The sequence below is a fragment of the Oryctolagus cuniculus genome, chromosome 4, assembly GCF_964237555.1.
Source record: "Oryctolagus cuniculus chromosome 4, mOryCun1.1, whole genome shotgun sequence".
Classification (NCBI taxonomy): Eukaryota; Metazoa; Chordata; class Mammalia; order Lagomorpha; family Leporidae; genus Oryctolagus; species Oryctolagus cuniculus.
In genome coordinates, this window is record NC_091435.1 from 166,321,617 (window position 1) to 166,348,169 (window position 26,553).

Below are 26,553 nucleotides of genomic sequence, written 5' to 3' on the forward strand. Positions count from 1 at the left end.
CCGGCACCGTGGCTCACTAGGCTAATCCTCTGCCTAGTGGCGCCGGCACACCGGGTTCTAGTCCTGGTCGGGGCGCCGGATTCTGTCCCGGTTGCCCCTCTTCCAGGCCAGCTCTCTGCTGTGGCCAGGGAGTGCAATGGAGGATGGCCCAAGTACTTGGTCCCTGCACCCCATGGGAGACCAGGATAAGTACTTGGCTCCTGCCATCGGATCAGCGCGGTGCACTGGCCGCACCGTGCCAGCCGCGGCGGCCATTGGAGGGTGAACCAACGGCAAAAGGAAGACCTTTCTCTTTGTCTCTCTCTCTCACTGTCCACTCTGCCTGTCAAAAAAAAAAAAAAAAAAAAAAAAAGAAAGAAAGAAAAAAAAAGTTTATAGAATATATTGTGGGGCAAGCATTGTGGCAGAGCAGGTTAAACTGCTGCTTGGAATTCCCACATCACATATCAGGATACCTGGGATTGAGTTCCAAAAGCAACTGGGGTGGGGGTGGGGGGCAGATACTTCAGGTTCTTAGGTCCCTGCCACCTACAGAGGAAAGCTGGATGGAGTTCCTGACTCCTGTTGCTGGCCTGATCCAGCTCCAGCTATTGGAGGCGTTTGGGTGAATGAACCTCAGGATGAGAACCAGTGGATCTCTTTCTCTGTCATTCTCCCTCCAAATACACAAAAATAAAACAGAAATTTATAAACTTATTTTTCCATTTAAAAAAGAAAAAAAGATCAAGTGGAGAAGATTCCAGGTGGAGAGAACCAAATGTCAATGCCCAGAAATGTAGTGGTTTCTAGGACACACACATACACACACACACACACAGGTGGAGAGGGAAGAATGAGAAGAAACACATTGTAAAATACTGTACGAGTCTTCTCCCACATTTTTCATATGCTAATGTCTCCCATATATGCTTCATCTTTTTAACTGTTAACATACACTTTTTATTCTTATTATTGTTATTCTAAGATGTTTGGGGCAAGTATAGCTGCAATGCCCTTGACTCATATATATTCTAGTTGTATGTCCTAATAACAAGGACATTCACTTATGTAACCACAATAAAATTATGTCAGGAATATTAGTTGAAATAATGGAAATGTCAAATACACAGAATTTAATCAAATTTTGTGTATCCCACTAACATAATGTCCTTTACTTTTTAAATTTTTTAAAAGATTTTTATTTATTTATTTGAGAGGTAGTTACAGACAGTGAGAGGGAGATCCTGAGAGAAAGCTCTTCCATCCACTGGTTCACTCCCCAATTAGCCACAATAGCTGGAGCTGAGCCAATCCGAAGCCAGGAGCCAGGAGCTTCCTTCAGGTCTCCCACATGGGTACAGGGGACCAAGTGCTTGAGTCATCTTCCACCGCTTTCCCGGGGCCACCAGCAGAGAGTTGGATCAAAAGAAGAGCAGCCAGGACAAGAACCAGTGCCCATATGGGATGCCGGCACAGCAGGTGGAGGATTAACCTACCGTGCCAGAGCACTGGCCCCTGTAATGTCCTTTATACAAACAAAATTACAGGGGACAGAGGGTTGAGATCCAGGGTTCAATCCAGGATCAATTGTTACATTTACTGTCTCAGTTCATCTGCAGTAGTCTTCTGTCTTCTGCCATCTTGACATTTTTGAGGAGTACAAGGCAATTACTGTGTACTTGTCCTCACATTAGCACTGATGTTTGCCTGTGATTCTGTTTGTAGCATGCAATGCTGTAAGGAATGCCACAGCGCAGTGGTGTCCTTTCCAATGTGCCCTATCACTTGTCCCCTTCAGGTGATCCTAGTCTGGTGACTGATTATTTAAGGTGATGTCTGCTGGGTAGACAAGGAAAAGTTTAAGTCTCATCATTTTTGATATCCACAAATCATTCTTGCCTAAGCTAATTGTTACTATTATGGTTGCTATCCGTAATTCCAATATCCCTTGTTCATTCATGAGTTTCACTCTATTTAAGGAGTAGTCTGATTTTCTCCCTCTTTTATTATCTATCCATATCTATATATCTGTATCTATCTATATCTATACCTATCTATCTATATCTATATCTAGCTATCTACCTATCTATATCTATCTATCTAAACTCATAGATTCTTATTTTATGGGTTGAAATAAAGAGAAACATTTTGTATATGGATGTATACAGAGCTCTAAGAACGTACAGATAAATGATCAGGAAGAGTTAGCTCCTCTTTTCTTCCGTCTTCAGTGCACCTTATTAGCTATTCTTGCAATCCTATCCAGGTACTTGGGTAATCCAACAGAAGCTGTCATTGTCTCAGAGGTGGGGTGCCAGTTCTGCCTCAGTGATTCATTGAAATGGAGCTAAAGGAGCCAAAGTCTCTCTCTCCTTGGAAGCCAGGAGCATTTTATTGTTCTTAAGTGTGCTGAGAATGCCAATGACTCCAAAGCTGGGGGGAAAAAAGGGCTGTTAATGAGTTTTAGCATTTTAATGTACTGCAGGTTCCCAATTGTATGAATTTAAGAAGCTTAGCAATTCGGTATCTTCTGAATAATAGCATTTATTTTATACTCTAAATACTCCCGGGGAAGTCTGAATAACATCGCAGCTTCTTTGCTGTAATGGCTTTGGTGGGCTAATTGACTCAAACAGTAGAATTGCTCCTTTAAAAAAAAAAAGGCACACAGTTTTGATTAATGAGCCTAGTAATAAATCATTAATCTTTTTAGCTCATAAATGATAGGAACAGTGTTATATTTCCCACCCTGTAATATATTGCTGGATTCTCTTGCTAATACAGTGGCCACATTCTGAGGATCTCATCATCAATTTAATACACCCAACTCCACATAATTTAATATAATATCTAGTAAGTTTGCACCTACGGGGAACACAATAAGACAAGCTCTAAATAGCCATCGTTGTTTCTTTATGAACACAACTCACATTTAGTTGGTAGCTGTCCTTTTGAAATGCTCTAAATTTCTTAATGTAATAATAATTACAGGAGTAGGAATGAGTCGCTGGGCCTCTCCTCTGTGCCAGGCGCTCTGCTACATTGTCACTGTGTTATATCATTGTATTCCAACAATAATCCTCCAAGGTTATCAGTGTTATCATCTCTATCTTATGATTCAAGGAATTCACTGAGGAATGTAAATAATTACTTAATGACATAAAACTGGTTCATGTCGGTGCCACACGTCACTGTCTGTTCACAGATCATCCCCACCAAAATTTTACGGAGGATTATGAGCAAGATCATTTCTGTTTAAATTGAAATATATAAATAGTTAAATAGGCCAAATTGACGTTTGCATGTGTCTTAGGGCTTAATGTGTTCCAGACAATTTTATATCTCAAGAATTAATTTTCATGTACATCTTGTAGCTGAGACATCATTCAGAAATAATTTAGATTATCTAATCACCATTATGTGCGAAATAGAACTTCCAGTTATAGAATGTAGGAGTAAGGAGGCTTATGTCCACATTTTTGGCTACATGCATGTGTTAGCTAATGAGAAATAGCACTTCACTGCAATTTTCCTATGAGCTATCTACTAGGCTGGCCTCTAATGCAGGCAGGCATCGTGGCGCATTATGTCTGAGTCTTGAGGATTTAGCTCAGTGATTGTCACACACCTGAAGATGAAGGAAATGTTGATGAGTACATGAGTGAATGTCAGTAGTAAATGGGTCAAAAATAAGTAGGTGATCCATTTAGCAAAGCACCCTAAGGCAAGACATACATCAACAAATGTCTTGGACTGGATCAGTACGTGACTGCAGTGCCTCCAGTTGTTCAAGTGTGCTAGTCTACTTAATCACAAGTCCCTTTCTTACATACAAAACCAACAGATGAGCAGAAGACTGAGATACATGCATTCCTTTCTCATGGATAGTTCAGGCACTGTGGGTGAAATACTTTAAACCATTGTTGAATCACATTAAGAATAAGACTTACCAGGACCGGTGCTGTATCACAGTGGGTTAAGCCACCACTTGCAATGCTAGCATCCCGTATGGGCACTGGTTCAAGTCCTGGCTGCTCTACTTCTGATCTGTCTAATGTGTCTGGAAAAGCAGAAGAAAATGGCCCAAGTGGTCAGACCCCTGCCACCCACGTGAAGACCTGGATGGATTTCCAGGCTCCTGGCTTCAGCAGGGCCCAGACCTCCCTGCCCTCCCCCAAACCCTGTTGTGGCAATTTGGGGAGTGAAACAGCTCCTCTGGCGCTCTCTCGTGCTCTCTTGCTCTCTCACTCTCACTCTCTCTCTCTGATTCTGCCTTTTGAATAAATACTTTCTAAAAACTGGATAAGATTTATCAAGACCAGCGTTTGGCACAGCTGTTAAAATGACATTTGATATGCTCACATCTCCTACTGGAGTGGCTGGGTTCAAGTCTTAATTCTGTTCCTGATTCCATATTCCTGCTAAAACACGCCCTGGGAGTCAGCAGGCTGATGGCTCAACAGAATGGATCCTTGCCAATTGAGTTCCTAGCTCCCAAGTGTTTGGGGACTTATCCAACTGACAGTGATCTCTCTCTCTCTCTTTTTCTCTCTCTCTCTCTCTCCCTCTCAAATAAATAAATAAATAAATAGAAGAAGACATCTGTTTCCTACTAATATTTTAAAAATTCAAATATTAGATATGTGCTAAATAAAAACTGGCAATAATAATGGAAGATATTATTTAAAAAGGCAGGGTTTATGTCATTTGGACACTGTTGCATTTTCTCTTTGCAGTTTCTCCACCAAGGTCACAATGTTGGTACAGGAAACAGAAACAAGGCAATAGAAGCTAGCTAGGCTCCTCCTGCATCCCACTGAAAACAATTTCCATTGTGAGGTAAACACACACATACACGTACATCACAATTTCTCCAAGCTGATTGTAAGGATTACAGGCCACCAAACATTTTGCAGCCTATTCTGGCTCTCTTTTTAAAGGCTAGGATTCAATAAACCTAGGCTATCCCATCCTTCATTTAGATGGACAGAATTTTAACATGCATCTGAATAATTTTTTAAAGAGGTGGCCGTGCAGACCAGGCTGCCTCTTCCGTAACATGTGAATTGTGTATGCACGATTTAGGAGTACAACTAGCTTTAAGCCAACCAGTTACACATCAACACATTTTGTATACAAATCTGTGGTTTTTCACCTTCTACTCATTTTTAAATTGTATTCTTATGTAGTAGAGGTTAGAAGAAAGTTAGGTGTGTTTTGCTCAGCAACTTGGGTAGGTTTATTGCACTACCATTACAAGTAAGACTTAACCTTGGGTCCTCTTTGGCTAACTTGTTTCCTTAATGTGACTAAAATTCCCATTCTTGGGGCTGGTGTTGTGGCATAGCATTTTTTTTTTTTTTTTTGACAGGCAGAGTGGACAGTGAGAGAGAGAGACAGAGAGAAAGGTCTTCCTTTGCCGTTGGTTCACCCTCCAATGGCCGCCGCAGCTGGCGCGCTGCGGCTGGCACATCGCGCTGATCCGAAGGCAGGAGCCAGGTGCTTCTCCTGGTCTCCCATGGGGTGCAGGGCCCAAGGACTTGGGCCATCCTCCACTGCACTCCCTGGCCACAGCAGAGAGCTGGCCTGGAAGAGGGGCAACTGGGACAGAATGCGGCGCCCTGACTGGGACTAGAACCCGGTGTGCAGGCGCCGCAAGGCGGAGGATTAGCCTAGTGAGCCGCAGCGCTGACCGTGGCATAGCATGTTAAGCCTCCACCTGTAACACCAGCATCCCATACGGGTACCAGTTGGAGTCCCGGCTGTTCCACATGCGATCTAGCACCCTGCTAATGCATCTGGGAAAGCAGTGGAAGATGACCCAAATCCTTGGGCCCCAGTATCATTGTGGAAGACCCAGATGAAGCTCCTGGCTTCTGCCCAGCCCAGCCTTGGTTGTTGTGGCCATTTGGGGGAGGGAACCAGCAGATGGAAGATCTCTCTCTCTCTCTCTCTCTCCCTCTCTCCCTCTCCCCCCTCCCTCTCTATCCTTCTCCCTCTCCCTTTCCCCCTCCCTCTCCATCTTTCTGTTCCTCTCCCTCTCTCTGTGTAACTCTGCCTTTCAAATAAATAAATAAATAAATAAATAAATCTTTTTTAAAAAAAATTCCCATTCTTTAGCAGGCTGCAAAATTATGCTGCAAAAAATAAGTTTGCACTTGAACACTTATAGGAAATCATCCAAAAGTAGATCCTTCAACGTGGTCTCTCAGAGAAAGTTGTAAACATGTCATCAAATAAGCTGTGTTTTTAGTTTCTGATTCAAATCAATTTGGACTTGAATTGTAGTTGGGCTTCTTAACAGCTGTGTGACCTTGAGCAATTGCATAGCTTCCTACACTCTAGAATTCTCACTTGTGAAATGGGGAAATTTATAGTACCTTCCTCAAGGTTTAATTCAAGGAATAAAAACATACATTTTCATGACTTGAAAGCAGAGTGCTTGGTATTTAGTGAACTCAGAATAAATACCAGGTACTATAATTTCATAAAATGGTAATAATAATTCCATCTAACAACAAATGATTTATATAAAATTATGTTATTAATCCTATGTAGTAGTGAATATTTTCGATATATGTCCCATGCAATATTTGAGATACATTTATACAAAAATATTATTCACTACTGATGAGAAATGAAAATTTAGTGGATTTTCTTATATTTTTTCCTCAAAGTCTTGATTTTACAATACACAGTGCTTTCCATATGATTTCTGTCATGTAATTCCTTATCCACCATTTGAGCTGTGTTCTGGGGATATCATTTACATATATTATTATAAGAATGGTATCTTTTTAGTAGAATTCTATTCCTCCAACATCTTTTGCCTCTCAGTGATACATTTGTATGTACTAAACATGGCTTTGAGCTGTAACCTGTCTAAACTGTCATATTCTGGGAAGAAGATATGAAAGCTTTTTTATTTGTTCCATATTTAAGTATGTTATGGTTATCATTACAGAAGACACTGGTAGGATATCATAGCAAATTGATGGCTTTATTCATGCCATTTCCCTAATTCTGTAGTTGTTCAAAGGAGGATCCTGGTCATTATCAAAAAATCAGGCAACGACTTTCTATCCCAGAGTTCACAGCAGGCAGATGAAGCAGTCTTCCCTGGGGAGCCCCTTGCAAGCGGTGAATTAGCCCTGAGACATGTGCGCTTCGTTTACAATACTGAGACGTTCTCTGTAGTTTCGTTTGCAGTTCTCATTTTTGGCCCTGAGGACCATGTGTGCAAAACCATACCTGTTTGTGATCCAGTGATACATTACCATAAAACTGGAGAGAGAGCTCAATACCATAAAATGTTAATTTAGCATTGTCTCACAGGAGAAACCATCACATCAGGGCTGATAACTGGGGAGGCTGAGCTCAAGTTCATGAGGGGACATGGAGGGAGAAGTCCAGGGAAGCCAGCGACCCAATCTGGCCACTTGATCCAGGTCCATGAGCAGACAGCACCGGCAGCCAGAGGTGCCCCCGCCCAGGAGGAGGCTTCTGCTCAGTTTACACACCGCAGCTGAGCTCTCCGGTCGCACTGGGGAATGTAAGTGCCAAGTCTAAAAATGGCGCGTAGGTAGCAAATCTGAAATAATTAAATACTTCTGGCAAAAATGGGACCCTTAAGGAAACTCTTCTTGTTGGTGTTTGGGGTGGAGGGCCTGGCAGTCACCCTCCTCAAACTCCAACATTGTTTGGCTCAAGCAAGAGATACCGCCTTCTCTTGGAGGAGGAGGAAGGCAGTGGAAACCGTCTTCGCAGCGTTAGTTACAGGAGAGGCAAGATGATCAGACTCCATTTAGAAATGAAAGCCAGGGCCGATGTCGTGACGCAGCAGGTAAAGGTGCTGCCTGCAACACCAGCGCCCCATACGGGCTCCACCTCCGATCCACTTCCCTGGAAATGCAGCTTGGAAAACAGTGGAGATGGCCCCGGTGCTTGGGCCCCTGCACCATGTGGGGGACCCAGATGAAGCTCCTGGCTTCTGGCTTCAGCCTGGCCCAGCCCTGGATGTTGAGCCTTTTAAGGAGTGAAACAGCGGATGAAAAATCTCTGTGTGTGCGTGTCTCTCCCTCTCTCTGTGTAACTCTGCCTTTAAAATAAATAAATTAATTAATTAAAATTTTTTTAAATAACAAAAGTCTATTTCTTGGCAGTTGTGCTTTACTTTTCAGTTTGGTCTTTAACACACTCCCTAGGGTGTTTGCATCAGGAGTACCTATCTTAGGGCTGGGCTGTGGATCTGACGTTACCAGGGCAAAGATGGTGGCTTTATGGACAGGGAAAGGAGGAGTGCTAGTGTGCATGTCATAGCAATACAGATGGGACAAAACTGACACATTGTGTTTGTCAGAGTTCTACAGGAAAACAGAACTGTCGCTCCCCCATTCGCGGAGGAATGACACAGGACCCTGCGCTGTTCTTTTGTCTGCTCGGCCCTTCCCGGGTTTGCTGCTGGTTCTTCCCGGGTTGGCTGCTGACCCTTCCACCTCCGTGGAAGGGCAGCTCCCCCTGCCACTTTCCCCACTTCCGTGGGGGAGCGGCACACCGCCAGCTGGCTCTCTCGGGGGCTGCTCAGATGTTATCCGGATGTTCCTGGTGCATGTTGTCTCTCTCCTCCTTTATAGTCCTCTTCCGCCAATCCCAACTCTGCTACCCACACGCCGAGTTCGCTGCTCTCCTCCAATCAGGATCAGCTCCTGCAGTTTATTGGTTGAACTGGAGGCAGCTGTGTAGAAGCTGTTTCCTCCTCTCCCAGCGCCATATTGTGGGAGAGCAGATGCATAGAATAAGTCTTAATTCCAGTAACTTAGTCTAGTCCGAGTTGCTCCCCACAAGAACCACTAGGGTGTCTCAGACAGACAGACAGATATGTGATAGAAGATAGAAAATTCATTATGTGTAATTGACTCGTGAGATTACAGAAGCCCACGTGTCCTAAGATCTTCCGCTGGCCAGCAGGAGACCCCGGAGAGCTGACAGTTTAGCTGAGGTTCGAACGCTGGGTGATCCAGCACCCAGAAAGAGCTCTTGATTCAGTCTGGCTGTTCAGGCAGGAAAAGATGGCCCCAGCTTGAAGGAAGTTGGGAGGAATTCTGTCCTACTCCGGGGAAGCATTGGCCTCTCCGATTCACCCAGATTAGATGAGACACACTCGCATTAGGGACGCTCATCTTCTTTACACAGTCTGTTGGTTTCCATGTGAAACCCGCCAAAAGAACAGCCTCATGGAAATACCTAGAACAATGTTAGACCAGAGAGCAGGTACCCCGTGACCCTGTGCAGTTGTCGTGCGAAGTTGGGTATCACACGTTATAGCTCTGAACCAAGTGTGGCCAAAGCAGCCGATCTACTCCAGGCCTCAGCTGGGGGTTCTGTAACACCCACACACGTGCACCAGAAGGGGATATGAAGTTAGTGTTGAGATTGTTAACATGGGATGTCCTGTTCCAAAGTGAGAGAAAACATCTTGTTATTATTAACAGTACGTGTAAAAATAGACTGTTCTATTGAAAACACACTGTCCCTTTGTCTCCACATTAATTTTATTTTCTTAAATGGGATCCATCAAGGAGCCGGCACTGTGGGGCAGTGGGCTAAGCCTCCGCCTGGGGCACTGGCGTCTAGTCCTGGCTGCTCCTCTTCTGATCCAGCTCTCTGCTATGGCTGGGGAAAACAGTGGAAGATGGCCCAAGTGCTTGGGCCTCTGTACCCACATGGGAGACCCGGAAGAAACTCCTGGCTCCTGGCTTAAGATGGGCTCAGCTCCAGCAGTTGTGGCCATTTGGGGAGTAAACCAGTGGTTGGAAGACCTTTCTCTCTGTCTTTCCCTCTATCTGTAACTCTGCCTCTCAAATAAATAAATAAAAAAAAAATTTAAAAAAGTGAAATCTATTGAATAACAATCTTTATAGACTGTCTCCAGGGTTGGTATAGAAAGGCACTACTTTGGGGATAGCACTCTGGCATAGCGGGTTAATGCTCTGGCACGAAGCGCCAACATCCCGTATGGGTGCCAGTTCGAGACCTGGCTGCTCCACTTCCAATCCAGCTCTCTGCTATGGCCTGGGAAGGCAGTAGAAGATGGCCCAAGTCCTTGGGCCCCTGCACCCACATGGGAGATCTGGAAAAAGGTCCTGGCTCCTGGCTTTGGGTCGGCGCAGCTCCAGCCGTTGCGGCCAATTGGGGGAGTGAACCATCGGATAGAAGACCTCTTTCTCTCTCTCTCTCTCTCTCTCTCTCTCTCTCTGCATCTCCTCTCTCTGTGTAACTCCGACTTTCAAATAAATAAATAAGTCTTTTAAAAAAGAGAGAGAGAAAGGTATTACATCAATGGTAAAAATATCACCTTTGATATCACTTACTTCCTGGGTATATGGCCGTGGTAATATTCATAAGTTATCAGAACCATCTTTCTCATCTGCACTGTTAGGATAATAACTCTCATCCTACCTACTTCACAGGGTTATTATAAAGCGCCACATCATATAAAATTACCCTGAAACTCTTTGAATATGGTAAAACTCTGCTTTTTTGCTATAGAATATTATTTGCAGTCTATATGAACATCGGTCTCAATGTGTCTTAAAATATCAATATAGCTTTCTGGCTTTAGAATTGTTTGAAACCTCCTCAGCTATTTCTGGATGTTTTGTCACCACTGTTCAGGATAATTCATATGGAGATGGTGTTTGCCCACACAATTGCTCAAAAATGACTGTAGATCAGTTACACACAGTTTTGTGATGTAAAAAGGAGTTGGTAGTTTATAAAGTATGAAAGAACCAGATATTTACTAAGAATCACAGGGTGTTTTGTTATGAAGAGAAAAAAATAATCACAGTCTCCTAAAACAGTGATACTGGAAATGTGTTCCATTGACCACAACCTGTCTACAATAAAATCTACATTTATGAAAGTGAGAGTGAACACTTAACCTTTTATGAGATGGTACATTAACATGATGTTATCAGGTTCCTGCCTGTCACTCCCAACGCTCTGTGGGGTCAGTCTTATGAGGAGAAAAGGGCTATGGTGGTGTCCGGATCTCTGTGGCAGGAGCTTGTGTTTTCAGCGGGAGAAAACAGATGTACAGATGTGCCAAGCAAGGCACATTTTGATTGGAAAGGCTTGGAATCAGGCCGGCGTGGAAAGATGGGACTTGGTCATCTCAGACATACGTGTTGAAAGGACCCCTCGCTTCCGAGAGGGCTGTGCTGTACTCCGTGTCTGATGGTTGTCCTGGCTCCTTTTGTTTTGCTGGCTTGATTTTTCCATCTTTGCACAGGCCCAGCTCGCCCGCCATGTGGGGGTCTGCTCTGGCTTTGTTTTGCACAGGCACAGCCCCACCCTAACAAGCACACATTTAAAAACGCGATCAGCCTCACTGTTCAAAGCATAAGGTCAGGGAATTTTTGGTGCAACAGTGGGAAAGCGTGCCGAGAGGTCTTCACGTTTGGAATATCCGGGGAAAAACTGGTAAAAGGGCAGGCTGTTGTCAATGGCATACAATCCAAAACGTAATGTGGTGTCTATTCAATGTAATAAATAGTAATTGCATATATTTTCAGTTCATTTCATTTACTATTAATTTCTTTTTATTATGTTTTACAAATACTGGTCCACAATGGATAAAAAATAAAAACAGTCCCCACGTCATCTCCTGTACAGTTTGAGAAGCACAGCTTTAAAGACTGTTTAATGTCAACAATTACTTCTAGATTATTCGAAGTAGTTTTGTCAAACATGTTCTCAGCTTCTTAAGTGTTGAAATGTTGTTCCACTTATGGCTTTTTAAGTGGGGAAGTTTTGTTCTACTTACAGCCTTTTTTCAGAATGCTTTTCCCGTAACAGCTATAATGCATATTTAGAGCACACAGCTCCTGACATAACCTTTGATCTATATGTGAGCAATGGGCTTTGTCCTCTGTAAGCATTGCTTAACCACCTTGAAATGTTCTGGAGTTCTCAACTTGTTTTAACACTTCTAGAAAGCCCATGAGTGCCAGTGAATTCTGTTGTAGCTGTTTACATACATTAAAAACCTGAGGAAGAGGAAAACATTTCAGGGAAAAATAAATTATTTACATATTCTTGAAAAACAAAACAGGTCTCTGCTTCCACTAACAATTTGGGGGATTTTTTTTTCTTTTTCACAATGTTTGATAAAATAAGCTAAAAATCTTTGTACAGAAAAAAATGTAGAATCAGACCAAAATAGAGTAGTGGTCGTGACATGCCCTTTTACAAAATATGAAGATATTTTGGTCAAACTTCATTTTATATCTTTGTCAAACCAGTGATTAATAATGCTATATTATTGTTGTTTTAATGATCTGTGGTTATCTTAAAATTTACTGTATATGGGTGAAATGGTCACTTTGCCATCTGATTATTGCTGATAGCCCTGGCCTACTTATTGCTAAACTGGAGTCTTCTTTTTATTTGTTGATTTCTTTGTTGAATGGAGTATTCAACCCTTGACTGTAAAGTTAATTAATAATATGTTAACTGAAATAGAAAGAAAGAAAGAAAAAAGGAAGGAAGGAAGGAAGGAAGGAAGGGAGGGAGGGAGGGAGGGAGAGGGAAGGAGGGAGGGAAATCATTATATTCTCAAAATTGCTACATTGAGTATGTTCTCTATTAATATCACATTAATATGAAAACATTAAGAATAAGAAAAAATGAAAGGGGCTGGCTCTGTGGCGCAACAAGGTTAACCCCCTGGCCTGAAGCGCCCGCATCCCATATGGGCGCCGGTTCGAGACCTGGCTGCTCCTCTTCTGATCCAGCTCTCTGCCATTGCCTGGGAAAGCAGTGGAAGAAGGCCCAAGTCCTTGGGCCCCTACAACCATGTGGGAGACCCAGAGGAAGCTCCTGGCTCCAGGCTTAGGATCCGTTCAGCTTGGCCATTGCAGCATTTGTGGAGTGAACCATGGGATGGAAGACCCTCTCACTCTCTGCCTCTCCTCTTTCTTTGTAACTCTGACTTTCAAATAAATAAATAAATCTTAAAAAAAAAAGAAAAAAGGAAAATGTAAAAATATACAAAATATCCTTTAAAAGTTCATGGAAAATACTTATAATTAAAAAGTCCATGGATTTCAAATTTTTGCACCAAAAGCAGCTTGTCTTTTAAGTCCATTTTCCAAGAACTTTTTGAAGTACCCATGAAGATGTATGATTTGTACTCACGTATTTTTATAAGCTAGTATACACTGCACAGCGCTCATTCAGTGACTGTATGTAGAATGCTAGCTAAGACTAAGAATTCTTTTCTCAAAATCTTCTGTGACTGAAGGTAATTCAGGAATAGACAAAAGAGAATAAAAACACAAATTGGTGGGTATTTATTTTTGTCTGTACTGACACAAAGGATCTTTAAAAGGTTGATGCAAAATGCGTGTTTTCTTTTAATTCCATTTTCTTATGAACTTTTTGAAGGCCTCTCATACTGCTTTGACCCAAACCTGCTGTTCACTAATCATTGCATTTTAGCTGTCATAAAGCCAGGGTCATGGATTGGTAAGAACATCGGTAGGACATAAACTCTATTTCCAGACTATTACTAATGAGTTGAATAGCCTTGGGCAAGTCATAACCATTCTCCTAGCTTCTATTTTTCTTCATCTGTTAGATGATAAGATTGTATAAGATAACCCCTTAGGTCCAGTATGAAGTTATGTGTCCATGAAAATTTGGGTAAAAAAAAAGATTTTTAAAGTGTTCTTTTAGATTGTATTTATCACATAAGAAACTTCCGGAAACTTAAAAGTTCTCATTTGTTTGTAATGCCAGTTGACTTATTGAAAATTATCATCCATTTAAATAATTTGATATGTAAATAAATTTGGAAGCAAAAATATAAATGTATGTACTGTTTTAAAGTTCACTGTAGGCAGAACTTAAGTTCTACTGTCATAAATATAGTCAAGACTAATATTGCACTTCCAAGGAATGAATTACTTTAAAAATAGCACTGCCTTGTGCTGTGTTCTTTGCAAGAATCCAAATTAAAGAAAAGCGCCACCCAATGCTGCACTGTCTCTGTGAATACAAATTACAGAGCTGGCCTTATCTGAATTTGGATTCGGAAGATAACTCACTGGGCAATCTTTTAGGCACTAAGCTCTGCATGTTTATTGTACACCGTTTTGAGAAGCTGCAGCGCACTCCACACACAGGGGATTTGGAAATGAATTTGAATTAGAATGCACTGGTGTACTGCGACCTAAAGAACAGACGATCTCTGTACGGAACTCCGGAACAGCGCAGTAAGCTGCTTGTGATTATGTAGTCTGTTAAGAGCATAGAGCCAAAGAACAGTGAGGAAATTCTAACGTGTTCAAGGGGTGGTCTCGTGCTGTGTCCAACTCCTTGGTAAGCTCTGGCTTATCATAGAGACTCCCAAATTGTGCAACACATGTTTCTCACGGAATTTGAGTAGATCTCGGCACATAGGACCGAGGCATCATGTCATAAAAAAGTCATTCCTTTCTCAATTCTCTTTCAATTTTGATTCTTCCCACTAGGAATATGTGTGTGTGTGTGTGTGTGTGTATGTCAACTTGAAGCTAATGTGCTTCTCACATCTCCCTTAAGTACAAATCTCTTTGGCGACAAAGAGTCAACCAGCAGTGTCAAAGCTTTCTGCAAACAAAGAGTATGTAGCTACAAATTAATAGCTTCAATTTGTTTGCTGTTCTTACAGTAAACTTTCATTAAGGGTAAATGAGACTGGCTTTTTAGTTATAGTAGCCATATAGTTTATTAAGTTTATTTAGCCCCCACCAAAGTATGTTGGTTTAGAGAAAACTTTTACATAAATAATAGCACACGGCTAGTAAACATCTTCTAATATTTGACAAACAAATGATTCAAGCTGGGGAGACTGGGCTGGTGGAAACATACCGAGCTGAAAGGTAGCAAAGTGGGGCACTCAATCTAACTTTGTCTCCGGTAATGGGATTGCCCTTTCAGCATGCTGGTGCTTTCTTGCTTCCTTTTCCTCATTATCCCATAGCTATAATGATATTCACCAAACTGTCCGTGGACTGATGATGTGAAGATTAAAAGTAAACGGTGATATTAAAATTCCATAAACATTCAAAGCTATATATACATGGAATTTATTGCTGTATACAAAATTCTTGACTTTTTCTCTAACCACTTAAGGGTGAGGACTGGGGAACAAGATCACAACTATTAAGAGAAGAATAATATTATCAGTTTTCCTATTAGGGTCCTACCACTTACTGGTGGTGGTAGTGGTGGTGAGTGAGTGTGTGTGTGTGTGTGTGTGAGGGAGAGAGAGAGAGAGAGAGAGAGAGAAAAGCTGACTTCATTTGTACAGTTACTATATATATACACTATTCTTAAATATTAAAATTGTAGTTGTCTTTTTCAGACTAATTGTATGTTTAGCTTTGCTATTTTCTACAGTAGCAAAATGCTTGAAAAGTAAATTATGGTTATTAAATGAACCTAATAATAGATCTTATTCATCTCAAGGCTTAATAAAAATATTATGACCTATCTGTGTATTTAGAGCTATTAAAAATAAAGGAATTTAATTTCATACCAGATTATTTTTTGACTTGAAATAATATTTGGAATTTTGTTTATCATACATTTCTTTGAGTTTAAAACTGCAAATTTTCTCATAATGTCTCATCTCATCTTAATTATTTTATTGATACATGATTCATTTCCTATAGACTGCAAAATTTCACTTTCTAATGTAATCTCTTACATATCCTGGAAGTTAAGGTTTTCTTCTGGTTAAAATAGAACAGTCCAATTAAATTTCTGATATATTTGTATACTTGTGATTAATCATATCACATTCATGGCTCTGTTTTTGAGACATATATTGGTATTTCAAAAAGTTTGTGGAAAATGATAGCAGATTCCCATGTATAGGATTGTCTTCAAAAACTTTGTGGAAAATATACATTATGAAAGAACTATTCATGGGTTTCAAAGACCATTCGCATCAGAGCAATACCTTTCAATTTTGTTTTGCACAAAAATTTTGGAGTGCTTCATACTGTACTAAGTTCCAACTTACCAATTTGTTCTATGAAACAGAGAATATTCATACACAAAAAATGCAAACAGTCATGGCTGGGTTTCCATCCTATTAAGCAAAGCATATTTAAGCATTATTGCTGCTGAATTAGAAAATGATAGACATCATAATCTTATTCATATAAAAATATTCAGGTTGTCTAGGATAATGATTCTCAAACTTGAGCGGTTGTAAGAATCACCTAGGCTGGCGCCGTGGCTCACTAAGCTAATCCTCCGCCTTGCGGCGCCGGCACACCAGGTTCTAGTCCCGGTCGGGGCGCCGCATTCTGTCCCAGTTGCCCCTCTTCCAGGCCAGCTCTCTGCTGTGGCCAGGGAGTGCAGTGGAGGATGGCCCAAGTGCTAGAGCCCTGCACCCACATGGGAGACCAGGATAAGTACCTGGCTCCTGCCATCGATCAGCGCGGTGCGTGCCAGCCACTGGAGGGTGAACCAACGGCAAAGGAAGACCTTTCTCTCTGTCTCTCTCTCTCTCACTGTCCACTCTGCCTGTCAAAAAAAAAAAAAAAAAAAAAAAAAAAAGAATCACCTAGAAGACTCGTCAAAGCACAGGTTGCTTCCTCTGCTCTCAGGTTCTGGATCACTGGTTCTAGTGTGGAACTGAGAATTTGTGCTTCTAAAAAACTTACCAGGTGATGCTGGGGCTCTTGCTGCAGTTCTAGAACCACCCTGTGAAAACCACTGGACTAGTGGAAGGCAGTAAAGATGGTGTAGCGCATGGGCCTTGGTGACAGGCCCAGTTTTCAGATGTAGCTTTGACACTTACTGACTATGTAGCTTCATCAGCAAAATCATTATATTGACTGGGACTATTGAATGAAAATTTAGCACCAATTACAGGAGGTATGCTGGTTGGAGCGATAATAGTGGAAGTCATAGTTACTGGTGGTAGAATATGATACAGTAGTCCCTCACCCTTTATTCAGGGTTTCCTTCAGTCAGCCAGGGTCCAAAAATTTTAAATAGAACATTCCAGAAATAAATAATTCATGAATTTTAAGTTGTACACTAATCTGTATAGTATATAAAATTTTATGCTGTCCATCTTGGGATGAAAATCATCCCTTTGTCATCATATCCATGCTGCATATTCCACTCATCCATTAATCACTCAGTAGCTTGTTTGAGTTATATCAGATAGACTATTTTGGTATTGTAGTGCCTGTGTACAAATAACCTTTATTTGACTTCAGAATGTCCCCAAAGCCCAAGAGTAATGATGCCAGCAATTCAGATATGCTAAAGGAAGCTGTGAAATGCTTCTTTTAAGTGAAAAGGTGAAAGTTCTCTGACATATAAGGCAAGAAAAAAATCAAATGCTGAGGCTGCTAGGATCTATCAAAAGTATAGATCTTTTTGTAAAAGTATGAAGAAGAAGGATTTTAGGCTGCGTTTGCAGTCACACTCAAGCTGCAAGAGTTAAGGCCAGTGCATGATAAATACTTAGTAAAGATAGACATGGTGCTAGATTATAGAGTTTGGTACTATCCTTGGTTTCACACATCCACTGAGGGCCTTGGGATGAATCCCAGGGGGCGACGGCATTATCCACAGAACCTTGGTTCGATTGCAATGAAAAGTTTATGAGTCTTTCCTAAGGAAAGCTGGTCAGAGAGCTTGGCTTCCACGGATGACGTTGTTTCTCTGAGGAGCATTACGCCTACGACAGGCATCTTGTAGGAGGAAGCAGTACCCCTAGTGAAAGTACTTTCCAGAGTGTTGGCAACTGGAATGCAGATTTCAGTAGCAGTGGAAGTTGCTCCGTTCCTGCAGTATTTCTCCATATTTAGAACTTCGTGCATTTGTTTCTTCCCTTCTCTTAGCAACAAGAGCAAGATCCAACAAACCTATACATCTCAAATCTCCCCATTTCTATGGACGAGCAGGAACTGGAGAACATGCTGAAACCCTTTGGACACGTCATCTCTACAAGAATACTAAGGGATGCCAATGGAGTCAGCCGAGGTGTTGGTTTTGCCAGGTAAAACTTTTGCTCTCTATGTAACGTATCTCTCCTTGTTGTTCTCTTTTAATTCTATGTGCCCCTATATCCTACATATGTATCTGTGTACCAGTGCATTCTGTGCCCATCTATCCACAAGATCAGATGTTGCCAATTCCTGCCAGGAATAATGAATGCCCAATATCTCAGTGCAGAAGAACCTCTATAGTGAGCAAAGCATCCAAATGTTTTTGCATTGATTTTCAAATTACAGAGATGATAAGATTTATCAGTAAAGAAGAGAGAGGAATGGTTTAGAGTGTTAGGAAATTCCAAGGACCCCAGAAATATAAGATGAGGTCAAGGAGCCATTTGAAATTTGAAAGACACTGGCTGTGTGTTTTTGATATTTTAGGCAAAACAGAAAAAGAATTAATTTATTTCTTCCATTGTCAGAAAAGGAAGAGTAGTTTTCACTTGAACTTTAATGGAATGTTTACAAAGGAGAGTCTCAGCCAGGAATGGAGCTGAAATGGTTATACCTGCTGTGCTTTCATGGCAAACAAAGCTACAGAAACCAGAAAGAAAAAGAAAACTGTTCAGTGACAAAGAGGAACAGTAAAATCCCCTTGTCCATGGCTTGGTGAGTGGAAGTGTCTCGAGCTGACTTGACAGGGATGGGTGAATGGCTTGTAGGTGTCATCTGGAAGTTGGCTGGGTTGCAGACAGGTATATTCACCCAGGTTGAACTCTGCTATGGCTTAGGAAACCATTTCAAACCAAGTTCTGCTAACTCAGTTTGGATGATACCCGATATAATTGTCAGTAGAAGTTGATTTCTAATTTGGATTATTTGAGGTCATGAACTAGATCTTAGCATTCTTTCCTATCCTCATAATATTCTGCACATGGTGGATCAGTATAGACATATGAAAGGTATATACTTCAGTATTAGCAAAAAACAGAATGTATAAAATCTCCCTATATTCATGAAGCAGGTTGAAACTTTCAGAACAGTGACAAGTGTTGATTTTCATGGTCATGGCATAGTTGAAGAGACCATCTGTGTCTCTGAAATTTGCCCATGGTCATTCTTGGTTTGGTCTAGCCTGCTCTCCGAGGTCTGGGCATGTGGGAGAGTCTACTAGCATGATCATGTTTCACCTTGCACAACATGCACTTCCCTTTGATTCTCCCCAGTCTCTGTCCACCACACTCTGTCTCTGATGGATTTATGTCTGTACTCCTGATGAGAAATGCATACATTTCTGATAACTAATATACAGAATACAAAAGAAAATATAATTTGTTTGAGCAAAATTGACATTTGAGATTTGATTGTTGTTTATACTCCTTGTCTCTACTCTTAAGGAAGAGTATTTTCTATCTTCTATTTGTTGATTCTTTTTAGTGTAGGGTTAAGCTTCTGAATGTAAAGTAAATCGAAAGTATGTGATTGTAAAACTTGAAAGAAAAAATAAGAGATTGAAGAGGAGGAAGAGTGGGAAGGAGATAGGGATGGTAGGATGGGGAGTATCATGCTTTTAAAGCTGTATTTATGAAATACATGAGATTTGTTCCCTTTATATAAGTCAAAAAGTATAAAAAGTTTTAAAAAGCCATAACATTTCAAATTCATTAAGAGGACACTTTTTTTTAAAGATCTATGAGATTTAAAAAAAAAGAATTTTTGATACAATATATGTTAGTTTTTAAGGGCTACCATAACAAAATGCCACAGACTGGGGCTTAAATGGTGAACATTTATTTTCTCATCATTCTGGAGCCTGGAAGTCAGTGATCACATGTCTTTGAAGCTGTTTTCCTAGGAAGCCTCTCTCCTTAGCCATCTTCTCTCCACACCCTCACATGCTCTGCCCTCACTGCACATTGGATATTTTATCCCTACTCTGAATGCGGCCTCTCCCTCCTCCAGTATATGTTATGTGTAGACGCCACAGTGAGCCCTCAAAACTCTGACCTGATCATTTCAGGGTCCCACTCACAGTCCTCCCCTGTGGCCTGAGGGATTTCACTGGCCGGCCTTCCCAGCACTGTCCGTGGTGTCGCTTACTTCTCTGTCCTGGTCTCTTCCCGTGTCATGTGCAAGCAGCAAGCTGCCTTTCTGGACGGCTCGCTCTCTCCATAGCTTTTCCCGTGGGTTTTGCCCACATATTACTCCACTCTTTGCTTCAGTGTCCTTTCTTCAAAGAATGTCATTGACCTCCAACCCTGGCCTTCAGAAAAAGCTGGATGCTCTTGTTATAACTAACAACAGTTTCATGCGTTTGTTTTCAAACAAAATTCACACAATTGCAGTGAGTTTATTTAACTCCTGTATTTACCCACTAGATTGCATATTTCCTTAAATAAAGTTTCTTTCTTCATTGTTACATGGATGGGTGGGTGGTTGGTTGCAAGATTCCGTGATTACTGTTCTTTGAAGTTTCTAAATAGCTAAACGCAATAATCTTTGAGAAATTTGACTTGTTTGAATTCTCAGTCATGTCCCAATACAGAAAGATCTCTGTACTCCAAATCATGTATTTTTCAATTTTAGAAGTGACAAATGAATTGAAAAGGAAAACAAAGTTTCAAGTCAAATCAATGATTTCTTATGCTTAAGAAATAAAGGAAATTTAAGTCTGCCTCTCTTCTATAAGAATCCAGAAAATTGACACTGAATGAATATTTCATTCTCCATATATCTTTTATTTTCAATTCTGAGGCGCAGAATTAACCTACTTTGATGGGTTAAGAAAATGATTTTAACTATACCATATGTAAGGAGGCCTTCCTAAATTCTTAATTCCTCACACGTTAACATTTGTTTACATCTTTCCAAACAGTTATGACCACTGCCTGAATTAACTTGATTATTTACAATGTAACCCTCTCAAAAGGGTTCCTCCTATTTAAATGCCATCTCCTCTCTTTTACTACTCAGCCTTTGTCATCTGGAACTCCAACTTTGAACCACAGAACATACAAAATAATTTCAATCACTGTTTTCTCAATTCTCCCAAGGATAGTGCATAGCAAGTGAGAGAAGTTACTGGACAGTGTGCAGATGTCTTTGGCTGATGGGTTTCAAAGTGTGGTTACCAGAACACCAGCTTCAACATTACCTGAGAACATGTTAGAAATGCAGGCTTTTCCACCCCTGACCCATTGAATCAGCAGTTTTGGTGAAGGGGGTGGCCATCAGTCTGTAGTCTGTACTCATCTGCTAACAAGCACCGTTTCAGATGCCAACTCTGTTCTCTGCCTTAGGGCTTTACAACTAGTTCCCAGGGTCATCCCAAGGTCTGTCACAACTTGGACTGCTGACCCCATTCTGAGGGGTCTCCTTCAGTATATCTGGGGTAGGACCCAGCGATTTGCATTTTTTTTTTGACAGGCAGAGTGGATAGTGAGAGAGAGAGACAGAGAGAAAGGTCTTCCTTTGCTGTTGGTTCACCCTCCAATGGCTGCCGTGGCTGGTGCGCTGTGGCCGGTGCACCGCGCTGATCCGAAAGCAGGAGCCAGGTACTTATCCTGGTCTCCCATGGGGTGCAGGGCCCAAGCACTTGGGCCATCCTCCACTGCACTCCCTGGCCACAGCAGAGAGCTGGCCTGGAAGAGGGGCAACCGGGACAGAATCCGAGTCGCTAGGGGATGCTAACATTTGACCACGGTGTAACAGCTATCTGTGATTTTTCCAGATGGAGTTGATTTCTGTTGTTTCCTCTATCCAATTGTATCACCTTCTCAAAATGTACTAATCACAAGTACGTCTCTGTTTCTGTTTCCCCCTGGGTAGAGACTTTCCCTTATTCTTCATATCTGTTCAGCACCTATCATGCTGTCTGCCATAGAACTGGCCAGCTCAAAATTTGGGGGTACTTTTTGTTTGCTTTTGACTCTAGTAGTAAGCAAGGAGATGATATTTCATAATTATAAGCCAATTCTGAGATAGAAAGTCCTGAGAGACCAGGGAAAGCTAGAGTACCACCTGCTCAACTCATATTGCTTTACAAATTGTCTGATTTTCTCAAAGTTCACAGTGCCCTAGGCCTTAGAACTGTGTCTAAGTCATTGTCCTTATTGCATGAATTTATGACTATCTCAATTCACAAAACCTGAATAATTCCTTCTGCAGGATTCATTTTGAATATTACTATTGACCACTTCCAATGATCAGATCCAGTCTTTAAGTTCACCTACAAGAGATCTTGAACGTCTTTCGACTAAAAAGAAAAGCCTGCATTATTTTACTTGCAAGCTATCCGTTAATCTCCTTTGGTAACCATCTTTTCAAAGTACAAAGAGTTAAAACACTGAACTTCAAAGCATTAAAATGAATGCCAGTAGGGCACAGAGACAGCAACATTACCAGGTTTTCAAAGTCCCAGAAGCCCTAAATAGTGTCTGAAATTACATATATTTCATTTTGTATGTTTTTTTTCCTCTCTTGTATCTTAAAACAATTTGGTAAGACCCACCACCCTCCAGGCAGCATTTTATAGCCACGTCATAAACCTCTAAAAACCAGAAGTTTACGGTGGGAATAACTGCTCCTGCAGAGGTAACGGGTGCCAACAGGCTGCCTTGCCTACGAGGGCGAGGATCAGAGCATAAATCAGTCAGAGTCTGGAGGGGCAGGACTTTGTGTTCATGGGATCCATTTCCCATTCCCAGAAACCTGAGACCGTTTGTCCTGCAAACATCACATTGACAGAGTGCTATGAGAGGCCAGTAAAGAATAACCCTGCTTGGAGAAAGGATGGGGGGTGAACATTCATAATTAATCCAGCTTCAACATCTGGGAACGTACAACGTCTTAAGAAGTACATTTACTGTCCCCTGGTGAGCCAAAGAGCGTGAGAGAGCCCTGAACACAGGGACCTTTGTATTTTGTAGTGTTTTCACCCCTCTTCAGCACTCTTAATTTCATTCTCATGGAACCTTGTTTGAATGACTTTTCCCATATGTTCAGCCTTGGGTTCCACCTCTCTCTCCTGGAAGAGTGAGTTTTTACATAAATCAATACAATTCTTCTTTTCTTTGACTCTATAGAAAAAAAAATAATGGTGGTAATAAGCAGACAAATACTAGCCTGATCACTCATAATTAGCACACAAAGCAAGTTAGAAGTATTCCTTTTGTATTTTCTGCAAATAACTTGACTATCATTAAATTTTTATAGATTTGCTTTCTGTTGCCTGCTGTTTCTTCTTGCTCCTGATCTTGTACTTCCTGAAACATGAGGGTAATGAGAACCTTGATTCAGAATAAATACGTTGAAAATAGGGGGAATTTTGAAACTAATTAAGCAAATGCCAGTGTTTCCTTTATGTGCAAATTAATAATCCTCTCAATTGACCATCAGATCAGTTAAAATTTGTTTCTATTGTTTGGAATATTTTTTGATTATTACTGCCTTGCCATATTCATGTCAACAAACCTCCCTTGCAGTTTTAGTGATTCCTATGCCATTCCTTTACTATGACAAACACTTAGAACTGGGAAATCAAATGTGACCCAAGAAAACCTCTGAGGTGTAATTTTATCATCTCCAAACTGCACATGCGTTTGCACATTTGCTGAGACTGAAGACAGTTCGTTTTGGTAATTTCAATTCCTCGTGCAATTGCCCACAGATGTGGTCTGCTAGAGACGCTGGAGAGGGTACTGCCGGTCTCCCTCCAGCTCCTTCAACTTAGTTCTGTTTTGTGTGTCTCTTCTTTTACGTTCCTCTGTTTCTCTCATTGGCTTTCTTCCTCATTCTGATGAAAGTGATGATCATGACTGAAGAAGGCAGAGCATTCAGCTTGCTTTTCCATATATGCAGTCTTGGGCTTGAAAACCGAAATCAACAAAACAGTGAAATATATCAAAGCATTTCTCAGTCTGAAATTTCCTGGAATCGAGCCTTGTTTTATATACATTTTTATAAAAATCCGGGGAAGGGGAAAACACATGCACTGTATTGCTTTATTTAAGAAACGAAAGTGACTATATTCCAAAGACTGCCCTTTGTGGAATGAGAAGGGAGTTCTGACCCGTGTGGTCTGAATTTGGAGAACTCTGTTATCGCCAGATTGGAAATACGCTTAGGCCCTGTAAGATCCATTTTCCTGTACCTGTCTAGGCATAAAGTGTGACAGGAACCTGAGGCATCAAAATGGCTGGGGGATCTAAGGCCAGTTCTGCTTTTGGCCAACAGAGAAGAAAGACTTTGAAATATCTTTTGGACTCCAGATATGATTCTCTTTTTCTCTTTCCCACACTTTCAACTCTCTGAGTTGGGCCAGCCCATCTGCCCTCTGCATCTCTGGTTCTGAGCACAGCCAGCTCTACCCGGCGCAGGAATACCTGAGTTGGCTTCCTGGTTTCGCCCTTCCTACCTGTGCTCTTGGATTAGTTACGTAAACACTCTGAGTTCCTTTTATAGACATATAAGATTCCTTCTTCCATACATATGTCATGTGTGTTCCTAAATTGTTCTAGATGAATAAATTCAGAGATATGCACAAAAGAAAATATTTGGTTTTATGAAGCCACACTCCCCTGCCTGGATTTGGGAGGGTGACAATAATTATATAGTGAACAGGTAAACAAATATCAAATAATTTTATCAAATAATTAAAATATTACAAAGAAAAAACACATTAGGGTGTGATAGAAAGTATGGGGAGATTAGAAGTGGGAGGTTGGGGCGGGGAAGCTGACTGAACAAGAAATATTTAAACTGAAATTCAAATGATAAGAAGGAGCCACTCACAGGAATCTCTTGATGGGGGAGGAGGAGAGGGATGAAAAAAACCTTGTCATAGAGAATGGGAGTAGAAAATCTAAGGTATCATTAAGTTTGGCACAGTTGGGGAACAGAAAGGAAATAAAGTTGTTAGCCCACAGAGCAAGGGAAAGAGATAAAATAGACAATAATATCTGTGAATGAAATATAGCTGCAGCTCAAAGAGATTGATTATAATTCTCTTGAAATAATAGTCTCTTATTTATTTTTTTATTTTGTTATTTTTTGCCAGGCAGAGTTAGACAGTGAGAGAGAGAGACAGAGAGTTATAAACAGTGAGAGAGACAGAAAGAAAGGTCTTCCTTTTCCGTTGGTTCACCCTCTAATGACTGCTGCGGCCAGTGTACCACGCTGATCCGAAGCCAGGAGCCAGGTGCTTCTTCCTGGTCTCCCATGCGGGTGCAGGGCCCAAGCACTTGGGCCATCCTCCACTGCACTCCCGGGCCACAGCAGAGAGCTGGACTGGAAGAGGAGCAACCGGGACAGAACCAAAGCCCCGACCGGGACTAGAACCCTGGGGTGCTGGCGCCACAGGCAGAGGATTAGCCTATTGAGCCACGGGGCCGGCCAAAATAATAGTCTCTTAAACGAAAATACCTCCAATAAAATGTTTTTAAAATACTTTTAAATGAAAGTCTCTTAGAAATAATTACTCGGCTGGCGCCACAGCTCAATAGGCTAATCCTCCACTTGCGGCACCGGCACCTTGGGTTCTAGTCCCCGTCAGGGCGCTGGATTCTGTCCCTGTCGCCCCTTTTCCAGGCCGGCTCTCTGCTGTGGCCCGGGAGTGCAGTGGAGGGTGGTCCAGATCCTTGAGCCCTGCACCTGCATGGGAGACCAGGAGAAGCACCTGGCTCCTGCCATCGGATTAGCGCGGTGCGCTGGCTGCAGCGGCCATTGGAGGGTGAACCAACGACAAAGGAAGACCTTTCTCTCTGTCTCTCTCTCTCACTGTCCACTCTGCCTGTCAAAAAAAAAAAAAAAAAAAAAAAAAAAAAGTAATGCAATATGGAGTTATTTAATGGCAGAACCTTTTCAGACAAGTTCTTTAGACCTATACTCATTGATTTCTCTCTTTACATCAATTTAATTTTTGATGTTTCATTTTCTTCCATTTGTTTACTGAAACTTTTGGAAACATCAACTTGCTAAAAGATAGTTGTATTACAATGCGTGTAGGCAAGGGTCCCCACTGGGGTAGTCAGCTTATCGAACTGATCGACATGGTTTTCAGATTCAGTGTAAGACAGATTTTTTTTTTCTTACATTTTCTTGAAACACACAGCCTCTAGGATGATTTTTTTATCCCTCTATTGTTCATGGTTTTATGGTGTAACCATCGTGGTGTTGGCTGGAAGCAGAATTTCACACCAACTGATGCAACTAAAAACATTAGATTGAAGCAGTGTTGAGAGAAATGTGGTCAGTTCAGGGAACTGACAAAGGGTTGTGGAGGTAACCAGACAGGAGCAACAGAGGGAATCCCAGGAGGGAGAGTGTTCAAGAGCCACCAGAGGGCCCTTGGAGCAGGGGCTGCGTGGAAGAGCCGGGATGAGAAAAGCAGCAGCCCTGCCAGACATGTGCAGTGCTCAAGTAAGGAGGGGACACAGTGACTCCTGCTTCTCTCTGCTCCTGCCTTTTGCTCTCCTTTCACCTCCTCATGGGTGGAACCTAATGGGAAGACAGCAGATAAAAGACCAAAAATGACACGTGCTGTAGAAGAGTGCACAGAGCAGAA

General features: G+C 41.5%; 1 protein-coding gene across 20 annotated transcripts in view; it reads left to right on the forward strand.

Annotated features, from left to right (window-relative positions):
* RBMS3 (RNA binding motif single stranded interacting protein 3) overlaps positions 1 to 26,553 on the forward strand; it is a 1,614,135-nt gene that overhangs the window by 1,320,594 nt on the left and 266,988 nt on the right. For all 20 annotated transcript variants that reach the window (XM_070072887.1, XM_070072888.1, XM_051858897.2 and 17 more), the window contains one exon: positions 17,898 to 18,055. In XM_070072887.1, the coding sequence (XP_069928988.1) occupies positions 17,898 to 18,055 (158 nt within the window). The remainder of the gene's footprint in view (positions 1 to 17,897; positions 18,056 to 26,553) is intronic.